This window comes from Triturus cristatus, chromosome 9, assembly GCF_964204655.1.
Source record: "Triturus cristatus chromosome 9, aTriCri1.1, whole genome shotgun sequence".
In the NCBI taxonomy this organism is placed as follows: Eukaryota; Metazoa; Chordata; class Amphibia; order Caudata; family Salamandridae; genus Triturus; species Triturus cristatus.
Window position 1 is genome coordinate 777043500 of NC_140592.1, and position 21742 is coordinate 777065241.

Below are 21742 nucleotides of genomic sequence, written 5' to 3' on the forward strand. Positions count from 1 at the left end.
CCCTCCCCAGGCACCCCATCCCCTGGAGCATGGCCAGCTCATTGGGAACCGTGGGGGGCACCTCAAGGCCCCAGCAGTCCCTGCAGCCTCCCCGCCTCCTGTGGGATCCGGCATTGCTTTTGGACAGAGGGAGCTGAAAACATGCAGCTCCTTCTGTCCAAAAGCAATTCAGCTCCACTTCATGGAAGCAAGAGCATGTTTACTTCTCTCGCTTCGATGAAGTGCAGCAGAGTTTGCTATAGCTTGGCCAAGCCATTGCAAACTGCAAAGTCCCTGGGGTGGGCAACCCGGAACATTACTGGAGCCGGCTCCGGGGGGTGGCAGTCGCCAGGGCCATCTAGGGCTCCACGATGGGGGTCACGTGGCCCCCCTCCAACATCAAGGGGAGGTGGCAGTCCCTGGGGCTGGGTGGGGGCTAAAGCCCCCCACGCATTATTTTGAACATAGCCCCGGGCAAGTGGCGGTCCCTAGGGCTGCGGTGGGGTCACGTGGCTCTCCCGAATTTTGGTCAATTAGCCCTGGGGAGATGGCAGTCCCCGGGGCTGCCTGGGGGGGGGGGGGTAGTAACCCCCAGGCATTTATATTTAACACAGCCCCAGGGAGGTGGCGGTTCCTGGTGCTGCGGGGGTCACGTGCCCCCTGCATGTATGTAAATTAGCCCCCGGGAGGTGGCGATCCCCAGGGCTGTGGTCACCCGATGGGCTCCCCATCATTATATGTAATTGTACCTGGGACCTGGCCCACCTGGGGGCCTAATTAAACGAAGCGTGACAACCCGAGCTTTGTTTTTTTCACAATTTCGACAGAATTCGCGGATCCAACGCAACTCTTGCCTAAATATTTTTTTAATGCTATTTGGGCCATGGGGGGTCCCTCTGGGACTCACGCAAAAAGGCCTAGGCGGTAAGGATGTTTCTACCCTGCCCCCTTATCTTATTTTTTTACGTTTTTTCTTTCGGCTCGGTTCAGAGTCACAATCAGTTCTCAGGCACGAGATCGGGAGGGGTCGCCGATCTACCACAGCCACAGTTGGATATCTAAGAAATCTTTACATTTATCAGCAACTACTGAACGGATTTACACATTTAACAAAAAGGTTGCTCTCTGGACCAAGCGCTGCCTTTTTGCCAAATTTGGTGCAATTCTGTATAGGAATTCGGGCTGTAGCTGTGTCCATACGCAAATTAACATGGAGAAAAAGCGTTCTGGGACCCCACCCACTTTTCTCGGCCCCCGCTTGACAGATAATCCTGAAATTATCAAGGTAGCAGCTGAAGTGAATGCTCCAATAGTTTTGAAACTTTGGCGAAGATTCATCCAACGTTGCCAAAGTTATTGGCAAACCACAAAACGCTCTTCCTATGGAAACTGCATACTGGCGAACGCCAGTAGTGTGTGTGTGTATGTATGTATGTATATATATATATATATATATATATACTTGAAGATGAAGGATCACAAGAAAACAACAGCCAGCCAGGGCAAAAATCTGGATCCCAAAGGATACAATGAGTCACAAAGAAATAAAATATCCAAGAAAGAAGTGACTCAAACAGATAGATTCACCAAAGAACAAAAATATATTTCCACTACAACGTTTCAGCTTCCGCCTTCCTCAGGTAGTACAAGATGGTTTGCTCTGTGGCTGCACAGATGACAGCTGAATTTTCAAAAAGCATCATGAGTGAAGATTCCATTTGGAATGTGGAATCAATGCAGTCCAGAGAGCTCTTGAGATATGCAGTAATCAGGTTGTGTTGTCAGTAATGTTCAGTCCATCTGGATGCAGTGATTTTAAACGGTACATCCAGAAGTTTTCCCTGGAGTCCAGTAGTTCTTCCTTTGAAACATGTTCCACGGGGAAAATCTTCAAATCTGATAGTGAATGATCCACAAGGTTAAAATGATTGGCTACAGGCTGGTCAATTTTCTTATTAATTATTGCAGATTTGTGGTTCCTGAATCGTGTACGGAGGTCATTCACTGTTTGGCCTACATATTGCTTTTTACAGCTTTGCCGTTGGCACTGAATCACATAAATAATGCATGTTGAGCGACATGTAAGATGCTGCCTTATTGCATAGGTCCTTCTCGTAACAGAACTAGTTGCAGATGATGTTTGTAAAAGATATTCACACGTGATGCACCTTTTAGAGTCACAGCAATGAACCCCTGCATTTGTTACAGCTTGCTTGAGTTCAGCTCTCACAATAAGAGATCGTAAATTTGGAGCTCTGCGGTAAGCAATGACTGGTGGTTTTGGAAAAACCTTTTGCAATTTTTCACAAGTGGACAGTAAGGGAAATGTTTTTTGCATTATATTTCTGTAGTTAGGAGCTGATGGATGATAGTCCACTACAAATGGAGTTCTGTCACTTTTGTTTCTGCCGTTGGTATTCGAAATAAGTGCTTCTCTGGGTATCTGCAAAGACTTGTCAATTTGTTGCTGTATGATATGCAGAGGATAGCCTCGCCTTTTAAATAATGTAGCAAGCTCCTGTAGATGGTCTTTACAGGTTTCCTCATTGCTGCAGATGCGTCTTATTCTGAGTGCTTGGCTGTAGATGATGCTCAGTTTAGTGTGGTGTGGGTGACATGAAGTCCAGTTTAGATACAAATGAGCATCTGTAGGCTTGTGGTACAGATCAGTTGTAATTTTGTGTTCATGAATGGTGAGTAGCACATCCAGAAAAGGGAGATGAGGATTCTGTTTAGTATTGCTGCTGGTAAATTTGATGGTAGGATGGATATTGTTGATATAAGCTGTAAATTGTTCCAATGTTCTACTTCCTGAATTCCATATTATAAATATGTCATCAATGTATCGTAGCCATACCAGTGGTTTGATGCTAGAAGTAGCAAGTATACAGTTCTCTAGTTTGCCCATGAAGATATTTGCATAGGATGGAGCCATCCGAGTACCCATGGAAGTCCCTTGTATCTGCAGATAGTGTTTTCCATTGAATGTAAAATTGTTGGATTTAAGGATAACTCTTGCAAAGTTGGTAAGCACATTTGTTGATGGCTTTTTCACAGTTCTTTTATTAAGAGCTTCAGATAATGCCATAAGCCCATCCTCATGTGGTATATTGGTGTATAATGATGTAACATCAAATGTAGCCAGAAGAGTATCATCATCAAATGTGTAGGTTTGGTTTAATTTTTCAATAATCTGAAGGAAGTGACTGGTATCTTTAACAAATGATGGAAGTTCCTGTACAATGGGCTGGAGGTGCAGGTCGACAAATAAAGATAGTCTCTCAGTGGCTGTGTCATTGCCAGAGATGATGGGACGGCCAGGATTGTTCATTTTGTGAATTTTGGGAAGCATATAAAATCTCCCAGGTCTTGGTTTGGGATGAACAAGTATATCTGCTGTTGTTTCATCAATGAGGTTTAAGCTCCTGTATCTTACAACCATGTTCTTAATTTCTTTGTTCAAGTCTTCTGTGGGATCAGTTTCTAAAGGTTTGTAAGTGTTGGTATCCATTAGTTGTCTCATTCCCTCCTCAATATAATCACTTACTTTCATGGCAACCACTGCACCACCTTTGTCTGCCGGTTTTATAATGACATCCATTCTCTGTTGAAGGAGGTGGAGAGCTTTTCTTTCTTCTCGGGTGATGTTATCAAAAATCCTTTTAGGTGTTGATTCCTTGATGAGTTTCTTGATGGATAAAATGTATGTATCAAGGACAGGATTTCTACCACATTGAGGAGTCCATGATTTGGGATGGCGGAACTTCTTAAATGGATCTGGATGGTAGCTTGGCAGATCAACATTAGAATTATTGTAAAAGTATTCTGCAAGTCTGCATCTTCTCTCAAAGGTTTTTAGGTCTCTCATCATGTTGGCAGTATTATGGTCCTTCGGTACAGGACAGAAATAGAGGCCTTTGCTCAAGAGGTTCAATTCGCCTGGTGATAGGAGCCCTCCAGTTAAGTCAATAACTGGGTCGGATGTCTGCAAGGATTGTAGCTGACTGGTGCTATGCAGCCTTTTTTGTCTTATAAATCTTCTATTCTTTTTATGCTGTTTACTCACAGGGCTTTCACTGACAAGAAAATCTCCCAAAACAGAATGATTTATGAAGTGGTGAGTTGAAAAATTAAACCAAACCTACACATTTGATGATGATACTCTTCTGGCTACATTTGATGTTACATCATTATACACCAATATACCACATGAGGATGGGCTTATGGCATTATCTGAAGCTCTTAATAAAAGAACTGTGAAAAAGCCATCAACAAATGTGCTTACCAACTTTGCAAGAGTTATCCTTAAATCCAACAATTTTACATTCAATGGAAAACACTATCTGCAGATAAAAGGGACTTCCATGGGTACTCGGATGGCTCCATCCTATGCAAATATCTTCATGGGCAAACTAGAGAACTGTATACTTGCTACTTCTAGCATCAAACCACTGGTATGGCTACGATACATTGATGACATATTTATAATATGGAATTCAGGAAGTAGAACATTGGAACAATTTACAGCTTATATCAACAATATCCATCCTACCATCAAATTTACCAGCAGCAATACTAAACAGAATCCTCATCTCCCTTTTCTGGATGTGCTACTCACCATTCATGAACACAAAATTACAACTGATCTGTACCACAAGCCTACAGATGCTCATTTGTATCTAAACTGGACTTCATGTCACCCACACCACACTAAACTGAGCATCATCTACAGCCAAGCACTCAGAATAAGACGCATCTGCAGCAATGAGGAAACCTGTAAAGACCATCTACAGGAGCTTGCTACATTATTTAAAAGGCGAGGCTATCCTCTGCATATCATACAGCAACAAATTGACAAGTCTTTGCAGATACCCAGAGAAGCACTTATTTCGAATACCAACGGCAGAAACAAAAGTGACAGAACTCCATTTGTAGTGGACTATCATCCATCAGCTCCTAACTACAGAAATATAATGCAAAAAACATTTCCCTTACTGTCCACTTGTGAAAAATTGCAAAAGGTTTTTCCAAAACCACCAGTCATTGCTTACCGCAGAGCTCCAAATTTACGATCTCTTATTGTGAGAGCTGAACTCATGCAAGCTGTAACAAATGCAGGGGTTCATTGCTGTGACTCTAAAAGGTGCATCACGTGTGAATATCTTTTACAAACATCATCTGCAACTAGTTCTGTTACGAGAAGGACCTATGCAATAAGGCAGCATCTTACATGTCGCTCAACATGCATTATTTATGTGATTCAGTGCCAACGGCAAAGCTGTAAAAAGCAATATGTAGGCCAAACAGTGAATGACCTCCGTACACGATTCAGGAACCACAAATCTGCAATAATTAATAAGAAAATTGACCAGCCTGTAGCCAATCATTTTAACCTTGTGGATCATTCACTATCAGATTTGAAGATTTTCCCCGTGGAACATGTTTCAAAGGAAGAACTACTGGACTCCAGGGAAAACTTCTGGATGTACCGTTTAAAATCACTGCATCCAGATGGACTGAACATTACTGACAACACAACCTGATTACTGCATATCTCAAGAGCTCTCTGGACTGCATTGATTCCACATTCCAAATGGAATCTTCACTCATGATGCTTTTTGAAAATTCAGCTGTCATCTGTGCAGCCACAGAGCAAACCATCTTGTACTACCTGAGGAAGGCGGAAGCTGAAACGTTGTAGTGGAAATATATTTTTGTTCTTTGGTGAATCTATCTGTTTGAGTCACTTCTTTCTTGGATATTTTATTTCTTTGTGACTCATTGTATCCTTTGGGATCCAGATTTTTGCCCTGGCTGGCTGTTGTTTTCTTGTGATCCTTCATCTTCAAGTATACTGTTTTTGGGATTACAAACCTGTATCCTTCCTGGATCCGATACTCAAGCCAGAAGCAACCACCATGTCAAGAACAAATCTACATCCTAGATATGCGCTGTTCATCCAGGAGAAAATCAGTAAGTGCCAATTTACAATAGCACATTTACAAATCTATAAAAAACTTAACATCTATCCTATGGGGTTGGAGGTTAAGTCTAAGCCTCCTTTTAAACTAACTAGTTGTGAATGGTCCGCTACATGGAATATTTTACTGCATAATTCATCAATGGCCCTACTATTGGTATCTATTAAAGTAACCATTCAAAAAATGCAGATGCTTAAAGCCAAGCTACAAAAAGAACTGGAACTTTTAAAGAACACAAAAAGTGACTCTGAAGTGGCACACATACTACAGAGGATTGCAGTAGTAAAAAAGATGACTGCCAGGAAAGCTATTGAAATTAAATCTGCAAAACTAAAAAGAGATATGTTAAGATTTCATATACCTCCTCTTCCAACTCACCACTTCATAAATCATTCTGTTTTGGGAGATTTTCTTGTCAGTGAAAGCCCTGTGAGTAAACAGCATAAAAAGAATAGAAGATTTATAAGACAAAAAAGGCTGCATAGCACCAGTCAGCTACAATCCTTGCAGACATCCGACCCAGTTATTGACTTAACTGGAGGGCTCCTATCACCAGGCGAATTGAACCTCTTGAGCAAAGGCCTCTATTTCTGTCCTGTACCGAAGGACCATAATACTGCCAACATGATGAGAGACCTAAAAACCTTTGAGAGAAGATGCAGACTTGCAGAATACTTTTACAATAATTCTAATGTTGATCTGCCAAGCTACCATCCAGATCCATTTAAGAAGTTCCGCCATCCCAAATCATGGACTCCTCAATGTGGTAGAAATCCTGTCCTTGATACATACATTTTATCCATCAAGAAACTCATCAAGGAATCAACACCTAAAAGGATTTTTGATAACATCACCCGAGAAGAAAGAAAAGCTCTCCACCTCCTTCAACAGAGAATGGATGTCATTATAAAACCGGCAGACAAAGGTGGTGCAGTGGTTGCCATGAAAGTAAGTGATTATATTGAGGAGGGAATGAGACAACTAATGGATACCAACACTTACAAACCTTTAGAAACTGATCCCACAGAAGACTTGAACAAAGAAATTAAGAACATGGTTGTAAGATACAGGAGCTTAAACCTCATTGATGAAACAACAGCAGATATACTTGTTCATCCCAAACCAAGACCTGGGAGATTTTATATGCTTCCCAAAATTCACAAAATGAACAATCCTGGCCGTCCCATCATCTCTGGCAATGACACAGCCACTGAGAGACTATCTTTATTTGTCGACCTGCACCTCCAGCCCATTGTACAGGAACTTCCATCATTTGTTAAAGATACCAGTCACTTCCTTCAGATTATTGAAAAATTAAACCAAACCTACACATTTGATGATGATACTCTTCTGGCTACATTTGATGTTACATCATTATACACCAATATACCACATGAGGATGGGCTTATGGCATTATCTGAAGCTCTTAATAAAAGAACTGTGAAAAAGCCATCAACAAATGTGCTTACCAACTTTGCAAGAGTTATCCTTAAATCCAACAATTTTACATTCAATGGAAAACACTATCTGCAGATACAAGGGACTTCCATGGGTACTCGGATGGCTCCATCCTATGCAAATATCTTCATGGGCAAACTAGAGAACTGTATACTTGCTACTTCTAGCATCAAACCACTGGTATGGCTACGATACATTGATGACATATTTATAATATGGAATTCAGGAAGTAGAACATTGGAACAATTTACAGCTTATATCAACAATATCCATCCTACCATCAAATTTACCAGCAGCAATACTAAACAGAATCCTCATCTCCCTTTTCTGGATGTGCTACTCACCATTCATGAACACAAAATTACAACTGATCTGTACCACAAGCCTACAGATGCTCATTTGTATCTAAACTGGACTTCATGTCACCCACACCACACTAAACTGAGCATCATCTACAGCCAAGCACTCAGAATAAGACGCATCTGCAGCAATGAGGAAACCTGTAAAGACCATCTACAGGAGCTTGCTACATTATTTAAAAGGCGAGGCTATCCTCTGCATATCATACAGCAACAAATTGACAAGTCTTTGCAGATACCCAGAGAAGCACTTATTTCGAATACCAACGGCAGAAACAAAAGTGACAGAACTCCATTTGTAGTGGACTATCATCCATCAGCTCCTAACTACAGAAATATAATGCAAAAAACATTTCCCTTACTGTCCACTTGTGAAAAATTGCAAAAGGTTTTTCCAAAACCACCAGTCATTGCTTACCGCAGAGCTCCAAATTTACGATCTCTTATTGTGAGAGCTGAACTCAAGCAAGCTGTAACAAATGCAGGGGTTCATTGCTGTGACTCTAAAAGGTGCATCACGTGTGAATATCTTTTACAAACATCATCTGCAACTAGTTCTGTTACGAGAAGGACCTATGCAATAAGGCAGCATCTTACATGTCGCTCAACATGCATTATTTATGTGATTCAGTGCCAACGGCAAAGCTGTAAAAAGCAATATGTAGGCCAAACAGTGAATGACCTCCGTACACGATTCAGGAACCACAAATCTGCAATAATTAATAAGAAAATTGACCAGCCTGTAGCCAATCATTTTAACCTTGTGGATCATTCACTATCAGATTTGAAGATTTTCCCCGTGGAACATGTTTCAAAGGAAGAACTACTGGACTCCAGGGAAAACTTCTGGATGTACCGTTTAAAATCACTGCATCCAGATGGACTGAACATTACTGACAACACAACCTGATTACTGCATATCTCAAGAGCTCTCTGGACTGCATTGATTCCACATTCCAAATGGAATCTTCACTCATGATGCTTTTTGAAAATTCAGCTGTCATCTGTGCAGCCACAGAGCAAACCATCTTGTACTACCTGAGGAAGGCGGAAGCTGAAACGTTGTAGTGGAAATATATTTTTGTTCTTTGGTGAATCTATCTGTTTGAGTCACTTCTTTCTTGGATATATATATATATATATATATATATATATATATCTATCTCCTAATGGAGGTCGCCAGTAGGTAGATATAGTTAGGACCTATTTTCCATAGCAAATCCGCAACATTCTATTTGGAATAACATTGGTGCCGATTGACGAATCTTCGCGAAATTTTCCAAAATTTTGGCCAGCTCCGGTCCGCGCATATCCTGAAAATTTCACGGTGATTCATCAAGCGGGGGCCGAGAAAAAAAAGGGTCCCATAACGCGTTTTCCCCATGCATTTTCCCATAGGACCTGTTGACGCAGCTACAGCCCGAACTGCTGAACGGAATTACGCCAAATTTGGCAAAGAAGTAGTCCTCAGTTCAGACTCGTGCCTTTTGCTTAAATGGTGTAAATCCGTTCAGTAGTTCCTGAGAAAATCAAAAGTAAGATCATAGATATATCTATGGCCTCTGAGGATATACGCACCCTCCCCGCACCCAGCGCGCACCCTGCCGTGCACGAGCTGTATTCTAAATTGGCTGTCAGCACTCCAGATCTGGAAGTGTTGGCAGCCATCTTGTGCCTCAGTAGAACCGAGGCACAAGAAACCTAAAAAACAAACGCGAAAAATGGGGCAGGGTAGAAACACCCTGGCCCCCCCAGGCCTGCTCAGGGGGTCCCACAAGGACCCCCAGGGCCAAAAAAAGAATAGTCAAGATTTGCGCACCCAGCGCGAATTTCGACCGCTGAATATTCTAATTTGCCCCCGGGGGCCAAATCCCAGGGGCATAATAAAAAAAATAAATTTAAAAAAAGTGTGGCGGGTCCCAATCCCCCCCACACTGCCCCGGGGACTGCCACGGCCCCCCCCCACAGCCCCGGGGACCGCCACCCCGCGGGGCTGAAAACAATTTGATGTGGGGGGCTCTCGGGCCCCCCCAGCCCCGGGGCAACTTGTACATGTGGGAGGGGGGCCATGCGGCCCCCCTCCTGGAGCCTTGTATTGGCCCTGGGGACCGCCACCCCCCAGGGCCAGCTCCTGCAGTGTCCCGGGGTGCCCACCCCCTGGTCACTGCTGTTTGCAATGGCAGGGCGGGAGCCTCGCGGCTCCCACCCTGCCATTGCAACCTGCTTTGCTTCATTGAGACGAGAGCAGGGAAACCTGCTCTCGCTTCAATGAAGCACAGCAGATTGCTTTTCCACATGGGGAGCAGCACGTTAGCTGCTCCCCATGTGGAAAAGCAATACCGGCTTCCGCAGGAGGCGGGGAGCCGGCTGGGGATTGGGGACCCCTCCAGGGTCTCCACCTTCATCATGGGACTCCCCACTATTTCATTAAAGAAAATTTCCCTCACTCCTAAGTGACGACTTCTGCCATGAATGTAAGTAAACGACCAGCTTGTAATGACTTTCCCGACTTTGACAATTTTTACTTTGTTTCATTTACGCCTTTTACCTGCCAGTGTTAATATAGTCCATTTTTGCTCTTCTAGTTGGCCCTGTTTGAAAAGGCTTGATTTGCGCTGCCACTCTGGTAAGACTTGTGGTTAATTTAAAAGCTTTCATAACTCTGAGGCCATTGGATATTGCACAGGTGTATTTGCACCCTCTTCTTTCTTCTTTTTTCAGTGTCTCGGTCCTAAGGAGAACCTCTCTTTTGTTAAAGACTAGGGGTTCGAAACGCGCCGACCTTTTGTCCGTTGTGTAAACAAACACTGGTGTAAACATATAAAGTCGGGGAATGTGTAAAACATTTTTCCTTAATGGTGAAAAACATGAAGAACAATTATTGACATGCACCTATAAACAGTCTTGTTCAAATCTCACCAGGTTTTGTTGGCCCTTTGGTAACTCCCATAAAAGCGACAAATAGGTTACCGAAGTAATTTTTGTTTGATTGTTTGTTTGGATGTATGAGGAGTGGTGTTTGAATGTTTGTCTAAAGTATTACGTCTGTCTCAATGGCAGACTAGTTTAGTGTAGTCCCCTTCTTTCTAAAACGTTTTTATATGTTCATGTATATAAATTTGTAGACGGCTTCTCATTCTTGTATTTAAATAATTTCCATACAAGATAGATCAAAAACTTTATGAAGATACATTGAAATAAATACTATTAACTAGTACTATTGTGGTCGTTTGATGTTATCTTCCATGATTCATTGACTGCTCTGAATGATTTATCAGTATTGGTATCTTTTAGACCAGCACTGACCCTGAAAAGTAATTCTAAGCGTACTTACCAGTAACTTGTATTTCTTTCCATAGGAATCCATTGTGTGGTTTTCAGCAGAAAAGTTTCTAAGTGTCCATTTTTGTAACGTACAAATATTCCTCTAAAATCAGCCGAACTACGAATTCCGATTTACTCAACTGTTCTCAGGAGAGAAACCAGTGCTGCATCTTTTAGACCAGCACTGACCCTGAAAAGTAATTCTAAGCGTACTTACCAGTAACTTGTATTTCCTTCCATAGGAATCCATTGTATGCTTTTAAGTAGAAAAGTTTCTAAGTATCTATTTTTCACAAACTAAAAATATTCCTAAAAAAATCGTCTGTATGACTTAAACACATTCTTTCAACTGTTTAGAGGAGATGCACCAGTGCTGGATCCAGGATCCACCACTGAGTAAGAAAAAGTAACGATAACACTACTTACCTGCCAAGTAAATGTTCTGCCATAGGATAACATTGGTGATCAAGTGAAAATCTTTCTGTGTCAACTTTTAAAATACAATAATAATCCTTAAAAATCACTACTGTAACCAAAACGCTTTTACTCAACTGCTTACAGGAGATGTCCAAGGAATGAATCTAGCATCCAGTCCTATGGTTAGAAAAGTAATCCATAAAGTAACTAATTGCATTTGACTAGAAATTCACATTGAGCTCAATGTTGCTTTGTATTTGAAATTGTGTTGCCCATTGCAACAACTGTAACTACTGTACTTAAAATTCTATTGCCTATTTGCAAAGTATTTAAACTAAAGTAATTCATTCCGAGAAAGTATATTTTGTATTGTAATGTATAACGTAATGAAAAAAAAAAAAATATCTAAAAATAAACAGTTTAAACAATGTAATAAATCAGTATCAAAAAAATCAGTATAACAATTAATACATTAAAAATTGTCATTTAGAAAACCTTTGAAACTCACTGAAAAAACCATAGGTTTCAGGCCTGATATAGTTAGGAATTAGCATTTAGAACAACTTTGAAATTCACTGAAAAAACCATAGGTTTCAGGCCGGATATAGTTAGGAATTCGAATTTAAAAAAACCTTAGAAATTCACTGAAAAAACAATAGGTTTTAGGGGTGTTATAGTTAGCTGGACATTTCACTCGAACAAAACCATTGAAATTCCTCCGATATAGTTAGTTGTACTAACTACATCTCGCGCACCCGCAATCCACTGCTGATGATGTCACATATTACATCATTCATGACATGGTCCGTGACATCACTTATGACATCATCCACGTGACAATCAGATACACCTCATCATACACGAGTATAACCTTTCATCACTCACTGTAAAATAGAGTGCCAGATTTAAAACCATTGACACACCAATACAAGTTTCTAAACACCCACTCATTGATTCCTAGATCTATACACACATCTAATCACTTACCTAGATTCACTCATACATGCTGTCAATGATCAATAGAACACTATCAAATATACTTATACACCTATATAGACATTACACACGAGCACACATCTTAATCACTTATGAAGTCATCCTACTCACTGATGCAAACAATGGATCATACTTACTTTTACTTAGCTATACACTTATAAAAACACCACTTCATCTATTCATATAGATAATAGCTCATACTTAGTGTGTTTTAAAATCACTATTACAACTATACAGTTATCGATACAGTCACTCATACAATCACTGAGTCTTATGTATACTTATTTATATACAACTGACACATACACTGGCTTTTATTTTTCTAGTTTGTTGGACATGTACCATTGAGGCATACATTTGCTCATCGCCACACCCATAAAGATATTGACTCACCCAAACAACTGTTATAACATGTAGTTTTAACTTCATATACCTACTGAATCAACTATTCACACATCTTTGGGCAGTCACACACCCCCCACCAAACCACACACACATTCACTCTCCCATATAAATACTCAGTTAACTAATCAATAAATAATATAGACTTTCACGTAGCTAGTTATCAACTAGTGCAGCAGTTTACACAACAGCTGACAAAGTGATACAGATATTCACACAGTTTAGTCACTATCCAATATATTTAGTGAGACACTATAAATTAGTCAAGTAAACAGTCAATCACACTGCTACTAAATCCTACTAAATCCTCTATCCAGATATTTATATATCCACTCATTCTTCAATGCAAATTGCTATATATAATACATATTTAAATAACGACCCAAACCACATTCACTGGATGATGTCGTTTGAGATGTCATCAGTGATGTCACTGACCATGTCATGAATGATGTAATATGTGACATCATCAGCAGTGGATTGCGGGGGCGCGAGATGTAGGTAGTACAACTAACTATATCGGAGGCATTTCAATGGATTTGTTCGAGTGAAATGTCCAGCTAACTATAACACCCCTAAAACCTATGGTTTTTTCAGTGAATTTCTAAGGTTTTTCAAATGCTAATTCCTAACTATATCAGGCCTGAAACCTATGGCTTTTTCTGTGAATATATATATATATATATATATATATATATATATATATATATATATTTTTTTTTTTTTTTTTAAGCGCTAAGAACGAAACAAAGCGTGATGCACACTCTAATATATATCCAATTATTTTATTCTGCTCCCATCGGCAGACAAACGCGTTTCAGCCATGACGGCCTTTGTCAATGTTGATGTTTTCAATGTTCAATAAAGTTTAAATACACGTCACTACCAACTTTGAGTGAAACAGAAAACGGACTGTTGAATCTCAGACAGTCAGTCAACATTGCATTTTATGGCAGCCATTATGGAATGGATGAGGACAATAGTTCGTCTAGCTGTAAAAAACCTAGTAATCGGTATCTCACAGTGAACGGATGTTACAATTTCATTTACTATGTGTTAATACATTTTGTTCATAGAATATTGTACCTCTAATTATTGGGCCCTGAATGGGCTATTTTCATTCCAATTCCTTACTATAAGTTTATAATAAGGCCCTTTTTGACATCGCTTTCTTCAACGTAACAATTTCATAAGAAGAATTTCGACCTAAATTAAAAACAGTCTTTTTACAAATTATGAGGATTGTGAGAATTAGTTAATTTGAAAACTATTTTCAAAACGGACTTCCACATGTAAAAAAGCAAAAGTCTCATTGGTTATGGTCACTGCACCGTCTGATTTCAGTAAATTACGGTGTTAACCAGTGTTTCAATAAATTCATTCAATTCATTAATTTTCCAGACAATCAAAAATACTATTTCCTACTGTGTATTGTACATTTAGACAAAAAAAGAGAGGAGACCCCTATTCTTCTGTTACAAGGAATAAACATCTTGCCAAATTCATAACATTCAAAGAACTTGCAAAATGTATGTGTGACCTATGTACATGGTAGTTTCATAGTTATCATAGTCCCATTTGATGTATTCAAAATCACTTTCACAAGAATTTCAGCCAACATGTACCCACATTTCTTCTTCGCAATTTAAATATATATATATATATATATATATATATATATATATATATTCACTGAAAAAACCAAACCATAGGTTTCACACATGTTATAGTTAGCTGGACATTTTACTGATAAAAAACCAATGAAATTCCCCCGTTATAGTTAGTGCAGGCAACTATAACTCACGCGACCGCAATCCTCTGCTGATGCTAATACTGTATTTAGACACTTATTTGCCTATGTCTTCTTCCATTAAATTTTAGCTATACATATATTACAAATATTTTTTTTTCATAAAGACACATATGTCATCAGCAGAGGATTGCGGTCGCGTGAGTTATAGTTGCCTGCACTAACTATAACGGGGGAATTTCATTGGTTTTTTATCAGTAAAATGTCCAGCTAACTATAACATGTGTGAAACCTATGGTTTTTTCAGTGAATTTGCAAGGTTTTTTAAATGCTAATTCCTAACTATAACGTGTATGAAACCTATGGTTTTTTTCAGTGAATTTGTACGTTTTTTTAAATGCTAAGTTACTTTACGCCATTCGTGGCGTGCGCGCCCACTTAACGCAGTTCGTTCCGTGCGCAAGCACGCGGTGCGCTTCGCGCACCGCGCGCCCACTTTGCGCAGTTTGTGCCGTGGATGGGCCATGTGTACGCTCGATGCGCTTCGCGCACCGTGCGCACGTGGTGGACATATTATGCGCTTCGTTGTGAAAGATAAACATTTATATTCAGTTTAAATTAAGAATGATATGCCATGCACAAATGGTGCCCTTCGGGCACCATTTGCACACGGGGTGGGGAGAGTGTGGATAATTTTTTGTTTTATTAATTTTTTTACCGTACGCGTACGGTAAGCGTAATCGGCGAATTTTCATAAAAAAATAAAAATGAATTTTTGGCCTTGGGGGTTCTGTGGGGACACATTTAGCAAGCCAAGGTGATTGGGAGCTGTCTAAACAGTCCCTTTACATGTTTATTCTCTTTGTTTTTCATCCCCCCCTCAGAGTCCGAGAGAGAAAATGGCGGCCGCCGCTTCCTGGTTTCGACAGATTCGAATGTTTACTAAGATCTAACAGCCAATCAGAATCGCGCTCGCGCACGTCACCGTACGCGTATGGTAAGCGCACCGTAAGCTGGATCAGATATATATATTGATTTAAAGGCTATTTTCTCAGAATCTACTGAACAGATTTACACCAAACCTACAAAAGGCACTTCCTTGACCTGTAGACTACCTCTCTGCCAAATTTCAAGGAACTCTGTTCAGCCGTTCGGGCTGTAGCTGTGTCTAAAGGTCCTATGGAAAAATGCATGGGAAAAACGTGTTTTGGGACCCCCCCTTTTATCTCAGCCCCCGCTTGACGAATCCCCCCGAGACTTTCAGGGTAGGAGCGGAGCGCAGCGCCCCACCTATTTTGAAAATTTCGCGAGGATTCGTCGACCGGCGCCAAAGTTATTCAAAATAGAATGTTGCGGTTTTCCTATGGTAAGAGGGTCCTAACTATAACTACCTACTGGCGACCGCCAGTAGGTAATATATATATATATATATTTTTTCCTTCCAATGCCCTGCCTTAGAATGCCAGCGCAGCTAGTGTGGGGCGGTGCGGGACTTTTCCAGTAGGGCAAACCGGTCGCCAGGTATGTCTGCAGGAAGCAGAGATTATTGAAGAACGCATTCATTCGCCATCGCCTTTTGGAGTAAATAAAGCATTTAACTGCAGACCCCCGAGTGAGAGCGTTCTTCAATCTCTGCCTACTGTAAAAATACCTGGCGAATATATATATATATATATATATCTCCCAACAAAGTTGCCTGCTAAAGGAAAGGACCACCTTCAGGTAAAATATGCCTTGATTTTATTGCAGGAAGTGATGCGGGGGACAACCAAACCCGTTGTGTAACACACAGCCTTCCCAACGCGTTTCACGATGTCTCGCTTCTTCAGGGGCTCAGGCTCGAACATGGAGTCAGCGGCAATGTTCTCGGCATCATCGTTGTTTTCAAATGCTCCGCCTTTAAGGGCGCAACGGCCCCAGTGGCCTATGGTACTTGTGGTGCGTCGATATTCTCAAGTGAGCTGCCGTTGAGTCCTGCTCATTGTAATAAAATTATATCCAAGTGGATTAACGGTGTGCAGTTGTCATACACCACATCAGCTGCTTTTTCCTCCAATATAGCACCCAAAGTCCTTCTAAGGCACGCCGGTTGCCGTACCTCCAGGACTGCTGAAGCAGCAGCCGGTCACTTTCCCGCGGCTCAGGCAAGCCGCAAAATACATACATACATATACACATACACACACAAATATATACAGACAAACACTATAGTTCTAGTGAGGACCTAGTTACGATCCCCCCCAAAAATGTTGGTTTGCTAATAACATTGGTGTTGTCCGACTAATCTTCACCAAACTTTCCACAAAAAAAAGTTGATCCATCTTAGCTCCATCCTAGGTAGTTTTGGGGGGGATCCATCAGGTGGGGGGGCCAAAAATTTCCCAATGTATTTTCCATAGGGATTTTTGAACAGTGCAACAGCCAAAACATCTTAATGGAATTACGTCAAATTTGATAGAAAGGTAGATCGTTACCCAGAAAGCATGCATTTTGTAATTTGGTGTAAATCTGTGCAGTAGTTTTGGGTCCAAATGCGGGGGTCCTACAGGCACTCAACTTCAAATAACAGAGCCATCTGAATTATGTCTGCCGCCTTGCTCCAGCAGGCTTTTTAGGTCTCGCCTGACCCAGCGCATGCGCTGGTCTGGCGAGACTTATTGAGAGGGCTCCAAAAAATGCTTCCAGGCCAGCCTAGAGCTACAGGGCATGTGCATGCTTTACCGCAATTACTTTCACGGCAGCTTTGATGTTTGATTGTGATCGCGAACGTGATCACTTTCACTTTCGCGGCCGCTTGGCATAGCCAATAGGTCTCGCTTTTGGGACCTTATAAGTATTTAGTTATGCAACTGTTGCATGGCTAAACACTTATAAGGTCCCAAAGGCGAGACCTATTGGCTATGCCAATGCTTGTTTTAATTCTCGAGTGCAAGCCAGAACCTTAATATGGCCATCCTATTGGGTCGTCCCATTTTCAGGTCATGACAATCTAACACGATGAGATGGCCACCTTAAAGTCTTGCGAGATCAACCAAACCTGTAATGTTGCAGCAAAAAGACAGAAGTGGATGCCTGCGTGTGTCCCGGGGCAACTGACAGCAAAAATAAAAGCAAAGCACACGCGAAGTGGCATTTTCGTTGCTATGGCAACAAAATGGCGTGGAACTGTCCACAGTCCCTACAGACACGCGCATGCTGTCTGCTATGGACAAATGGCAAGAGCAGCCATGTTTGTTCATGCAGACACGTGTACGAAAGCCCTCGGCAGAATCGATTACAAAAGGTACTCGCAATGGCGAGAGCAGCGCTTACGCTGCTTTCGCCAGGCGAAACCTAAAAAGAAGCGAGATGGGGAGACGCAGACCAAGGAATTCAAACACTGAGAAAGCCCAGAGACCAAGAGAATCCCGGAACCAACACAAGCAGTCGCTAGTGTTTAATTTGACCATACTATACTGACAGAGGAACAACAAATGGTTCTCAACAAAGGGTTAGGATTCGTTCCTACACCAACCCTCGACAAATTTAAACTCCACAGTAAAATAGCGGAATTCTGTTGATAGATCAAACTTAAAGCATTTTACAAGGTCAAGGATACTCCACAAACAGAAGACACTAATTTAAAGAGAAAATCAATGTTCTGTCCACCTAACTCGTTGACACCTGTTGAGATCCTTTTCATTTCTACAGGCTCTATTTAAGGAAATCTAAACAAATCGACAAGACACGCTACAAACTCTTCCACAACATAACCAATAAGGAGCAAAAAGTGCTCAAAGAACTTAAAGACAACCACTACTTGATCGTCAAAATGATGAATGCATCCTTTTTAAAGAAGAGCAACGATGGATCTACCACATTAGAACTTTTGACAAAGGGCTGAATGATAATATTCCCAGTCTAGCATTTATCCAGTAGAATAAAATAGATACTGAAACTTACTGACAGACACATGGTTGACAATATTCTACATTGAGGGTCCAATCAGAAGAACACGTCCTATACTTTCTCCATTCATTTAGGGCAGCCAGATAAATTAAGAACATTACCTACAGATTAATCTTTCGCATAAAACCACACTGTGTGGTATACACATAGAGCCACAACTTCGTACTGGCTGGCCAGAACCTAGACCAGTAGGATCAGTAAATACACACACTATAAAAGCCTTAAGACATCGACTTCAGGTCAGTACTTACTTAGCAAGATCTTATAAGTAGGAAACTCAGGAAGAATCATATCTACTTCCCCCTAATTGATACAGTTAAAGGAATCATACCTGCAGATCCTCTCTGTATTGGCAACAACCTGATACTGCCAGAAACACACGCAATAGTAAAAACTGAAAAGAATTCATTATATACACACACACACACAAAGATGGACACCCATCTACTTCTGCATGTTCCACTCAGCCATATCAAATATACAGTGATAAAGCGATTTTGACAACAAAAAAAACCATTTTATTCTTTCTTTTTCTGTGCCATTATGACATAGCTAGTCATCGGCTACCTCTATTATTCCCAACTGTGTATACCTACCGATCTTGTTTTGGGTCATACCGGCCACCTATGGAAAGCACAGAGGCAATGACCCACTGTGTCTCTTTAGAGAAGAACATTGACCTAATTAACCAGCACCTTCCTCTTACTAAAACAACTTGTGCTTACTAAATACCACACTTCACGTAACGCGCATCCCAGGGCGCACCACCTAGTATAATTACTTAATAATCAATGTCTCCCGGCGTAGTATAAAACCCAGTCATCCCCAACTACCACCAACATTTGAGGCAAACAGCAGTACCACGCTGAACGGCTGCATGTTAGGAACGTGATAAATTGGGCAAACCATGTTCTTTTTTCACCCGTTTTTAGAATATATACTCTATTGGAAACCTTATCTATCTTTTATCAGTGGCTTGACATCATTATTTAATGCTGGAACTTACTATTTACTTCCCTACACTTTACCCTTAGGTCAAGAGAGACCGTTCCAGGTCTTCTATATGCTGCCAATTGTGAGAGCGTGGTTGAGGGTCTCAAGACAATTTCTCCTGAGACTCTGGCACACAGACAGATATTGTTAGTTTCCCTCCATTCAGATTAATGGTTATTGACTGATGGAAGCTGAATGAACGTCTGCTTCTCCCTCCCTCTTCTTTGAATGGAAAGACACGATGGAGACCACATCCTGAAACCTCACCTGCCAAGCTGCTGAAAATCATTGATAGGGGTGTAAATCATAACACAAGAGTTATTCTCCTTCTGTAGAAAGTTAGGGGCATATTAACAAGCAGGCGATAAAAAATTATCGCCGTTTTCGGCCGAAAAGCCGCGATAATTTTATCACCTAATCAGCAAGGTCACACTAACGCATGAAACCTTGCTTTAGCGTCAGGATTCCTAACGCCCAGCTTTGCATCTCTAATGAGATGCAAAGTGGGCGTTCCTGACCTGGCATGACAGGAGAAATGTCGCTAAGCGACATTTCTCCAATCAGCAAGCCTAACGCTATGAAGCATAGCGTCAGGAAAAGTAGCGATAACCCCTGTTATCGCTACTTTCCTTACGCCTGCTTCTGGACTGACTTAGCCATGATATCCTAAGGAAGGTGGATATGGATACCATGGCTAAGTTTGTGAGTCCCTATCAACAAGCTAACGTGAGATTATCGCTGGGTTTCCAGCGATAATCTCACGTTAGCCAGTTAGCGCTAGGATTTTTATCGCTGATGAGATAAGCGTTGCTAATAGCACGCTATCTCAGCGATAAAAATCGGGGCTAGCCGGCGATAATTATCGGAGCGCTAAGTGCGCTCAGCAATAATTATCACCGGTTATTGTTGATATGCCCCTTACATGTTAGGGCGATGATCATTTGCACGGCTTCTAGCTCTAGTATACTATGGGAACACAAGATCTTGCCTCCTAGGAAAAATGAAGTAACAGAACAACTAACAGCATTAAAAGTAAATAAAAAACAGCGCGACTCCTGTTGCAATTCAGCATACACTGAGACGTTAATTACACGGTTAGTCTGTTGTTTAAATGTACAGTCAAGAGGAAATGCACCTCCGTCTATGGTAACCACTTAAGCTGACATCATCGAGCTTTATTGTTTCCAGTCCTATGCTAGTTACCTTCTAACCGTTGCTCTAATGTGTTTTTTTTTTTTTTTATGTATAGGCTTAATAGAAGCAATCACAATACAATAGATTGACACAAAATTGCCCCGGCCTGAACAGAGGCGGCCACACTAGCTCAGCCAACTTACAATTTCTATAGGAAACTATTCAGTTTTGCAAAAATGCCTATATTTCAGTAGCCTAATACATTGCCTCTATCCAAATGCAAGTTAATGGGGAAATTGAAGTCCACCCTCGCGATTCTTTGTAAATCGTTCTATTATATGACTGTTCCTAAATATTAGCTCTTACGCTCTCAAGAGTCATAATTGGGAAAATTACCGGAATCTCCACCTGGCACCGAGGGATGCAGTGTGTGCACATAAGTAGCTGAAACAAAAGTGAAGACAAACAGACTGAGTAGGAGACCGGGGGGACGCCAGACCGGGTTGACTTCAGGGTGTCGGACTTCGCTGTTGCCGCCAGTCGGGCTCTCGCCCTTTCCCCGGATTCGGTGCGATTTGCGTGCGCTACTATTTGAAGCCATGAGTATCCAGCCATCTGCTGCTGTAAGAGACAGCCCAGGAGATGTGCTGCTGCTGCCACTGTTAGTAATATCATACCATCTGGGCGGAGCCGAGTCCCATGCGCGGCCGCGGCCATGACAGAGTTAGGCGGAACTCAGCAGGCTTCGGGACTGTGTAGCGTTTTCCCTACATTTGCACAATTGTTTCTCGCATGTACTACAGATATCCCCCTTTGTTTTTAAATATATGTATTTCCACTGCTAGTAACACCTGTCTTAGAGCCTCGTTCAGTAGTACGGGAAGTCAGTCACAATTCGTTCGGCTGCATTAACATAAAAGAGAGACTGTATTGCTTGTTCGTGCGCGAGTTTCCGTTTCCATGGAGAAGCGTGAGCACGCTGACCTGTGTGATACACACTT

General features: G+C 41.3%; 1 protein-coding gene across 2 annotated transcripts in view; it reads right to left on the reverse strand.

Annotated features, from left to right (window-relative positions):
- The window catches only part of TMEM260 (transmembrane protein 260), a 459752-nt gene extending 438325 nt beyond the window's left edge, over positions 1 to 21427 (reverse strand). Inside the window, exon 1 of one of the 2 annotated variants that reach the window (XM_085626148.1) lies at positions 21138 to 21427. In XM_085626148.1, the coding sequence (XP_085482274.1) occupies positions 21138 to 21342 (205 nt within the window). In that variant the 5' untranslated portion in view covers positions 21343 to 21427. The remainder of the gene's footprint in view (positions 1 to 21137) is intronic. The other variant, XM_085626147.1, reaches the window with a different exon arrangement.
- Between the last annotated feature and the right edge of the window lie 315 nt (positions 21428 to 21742).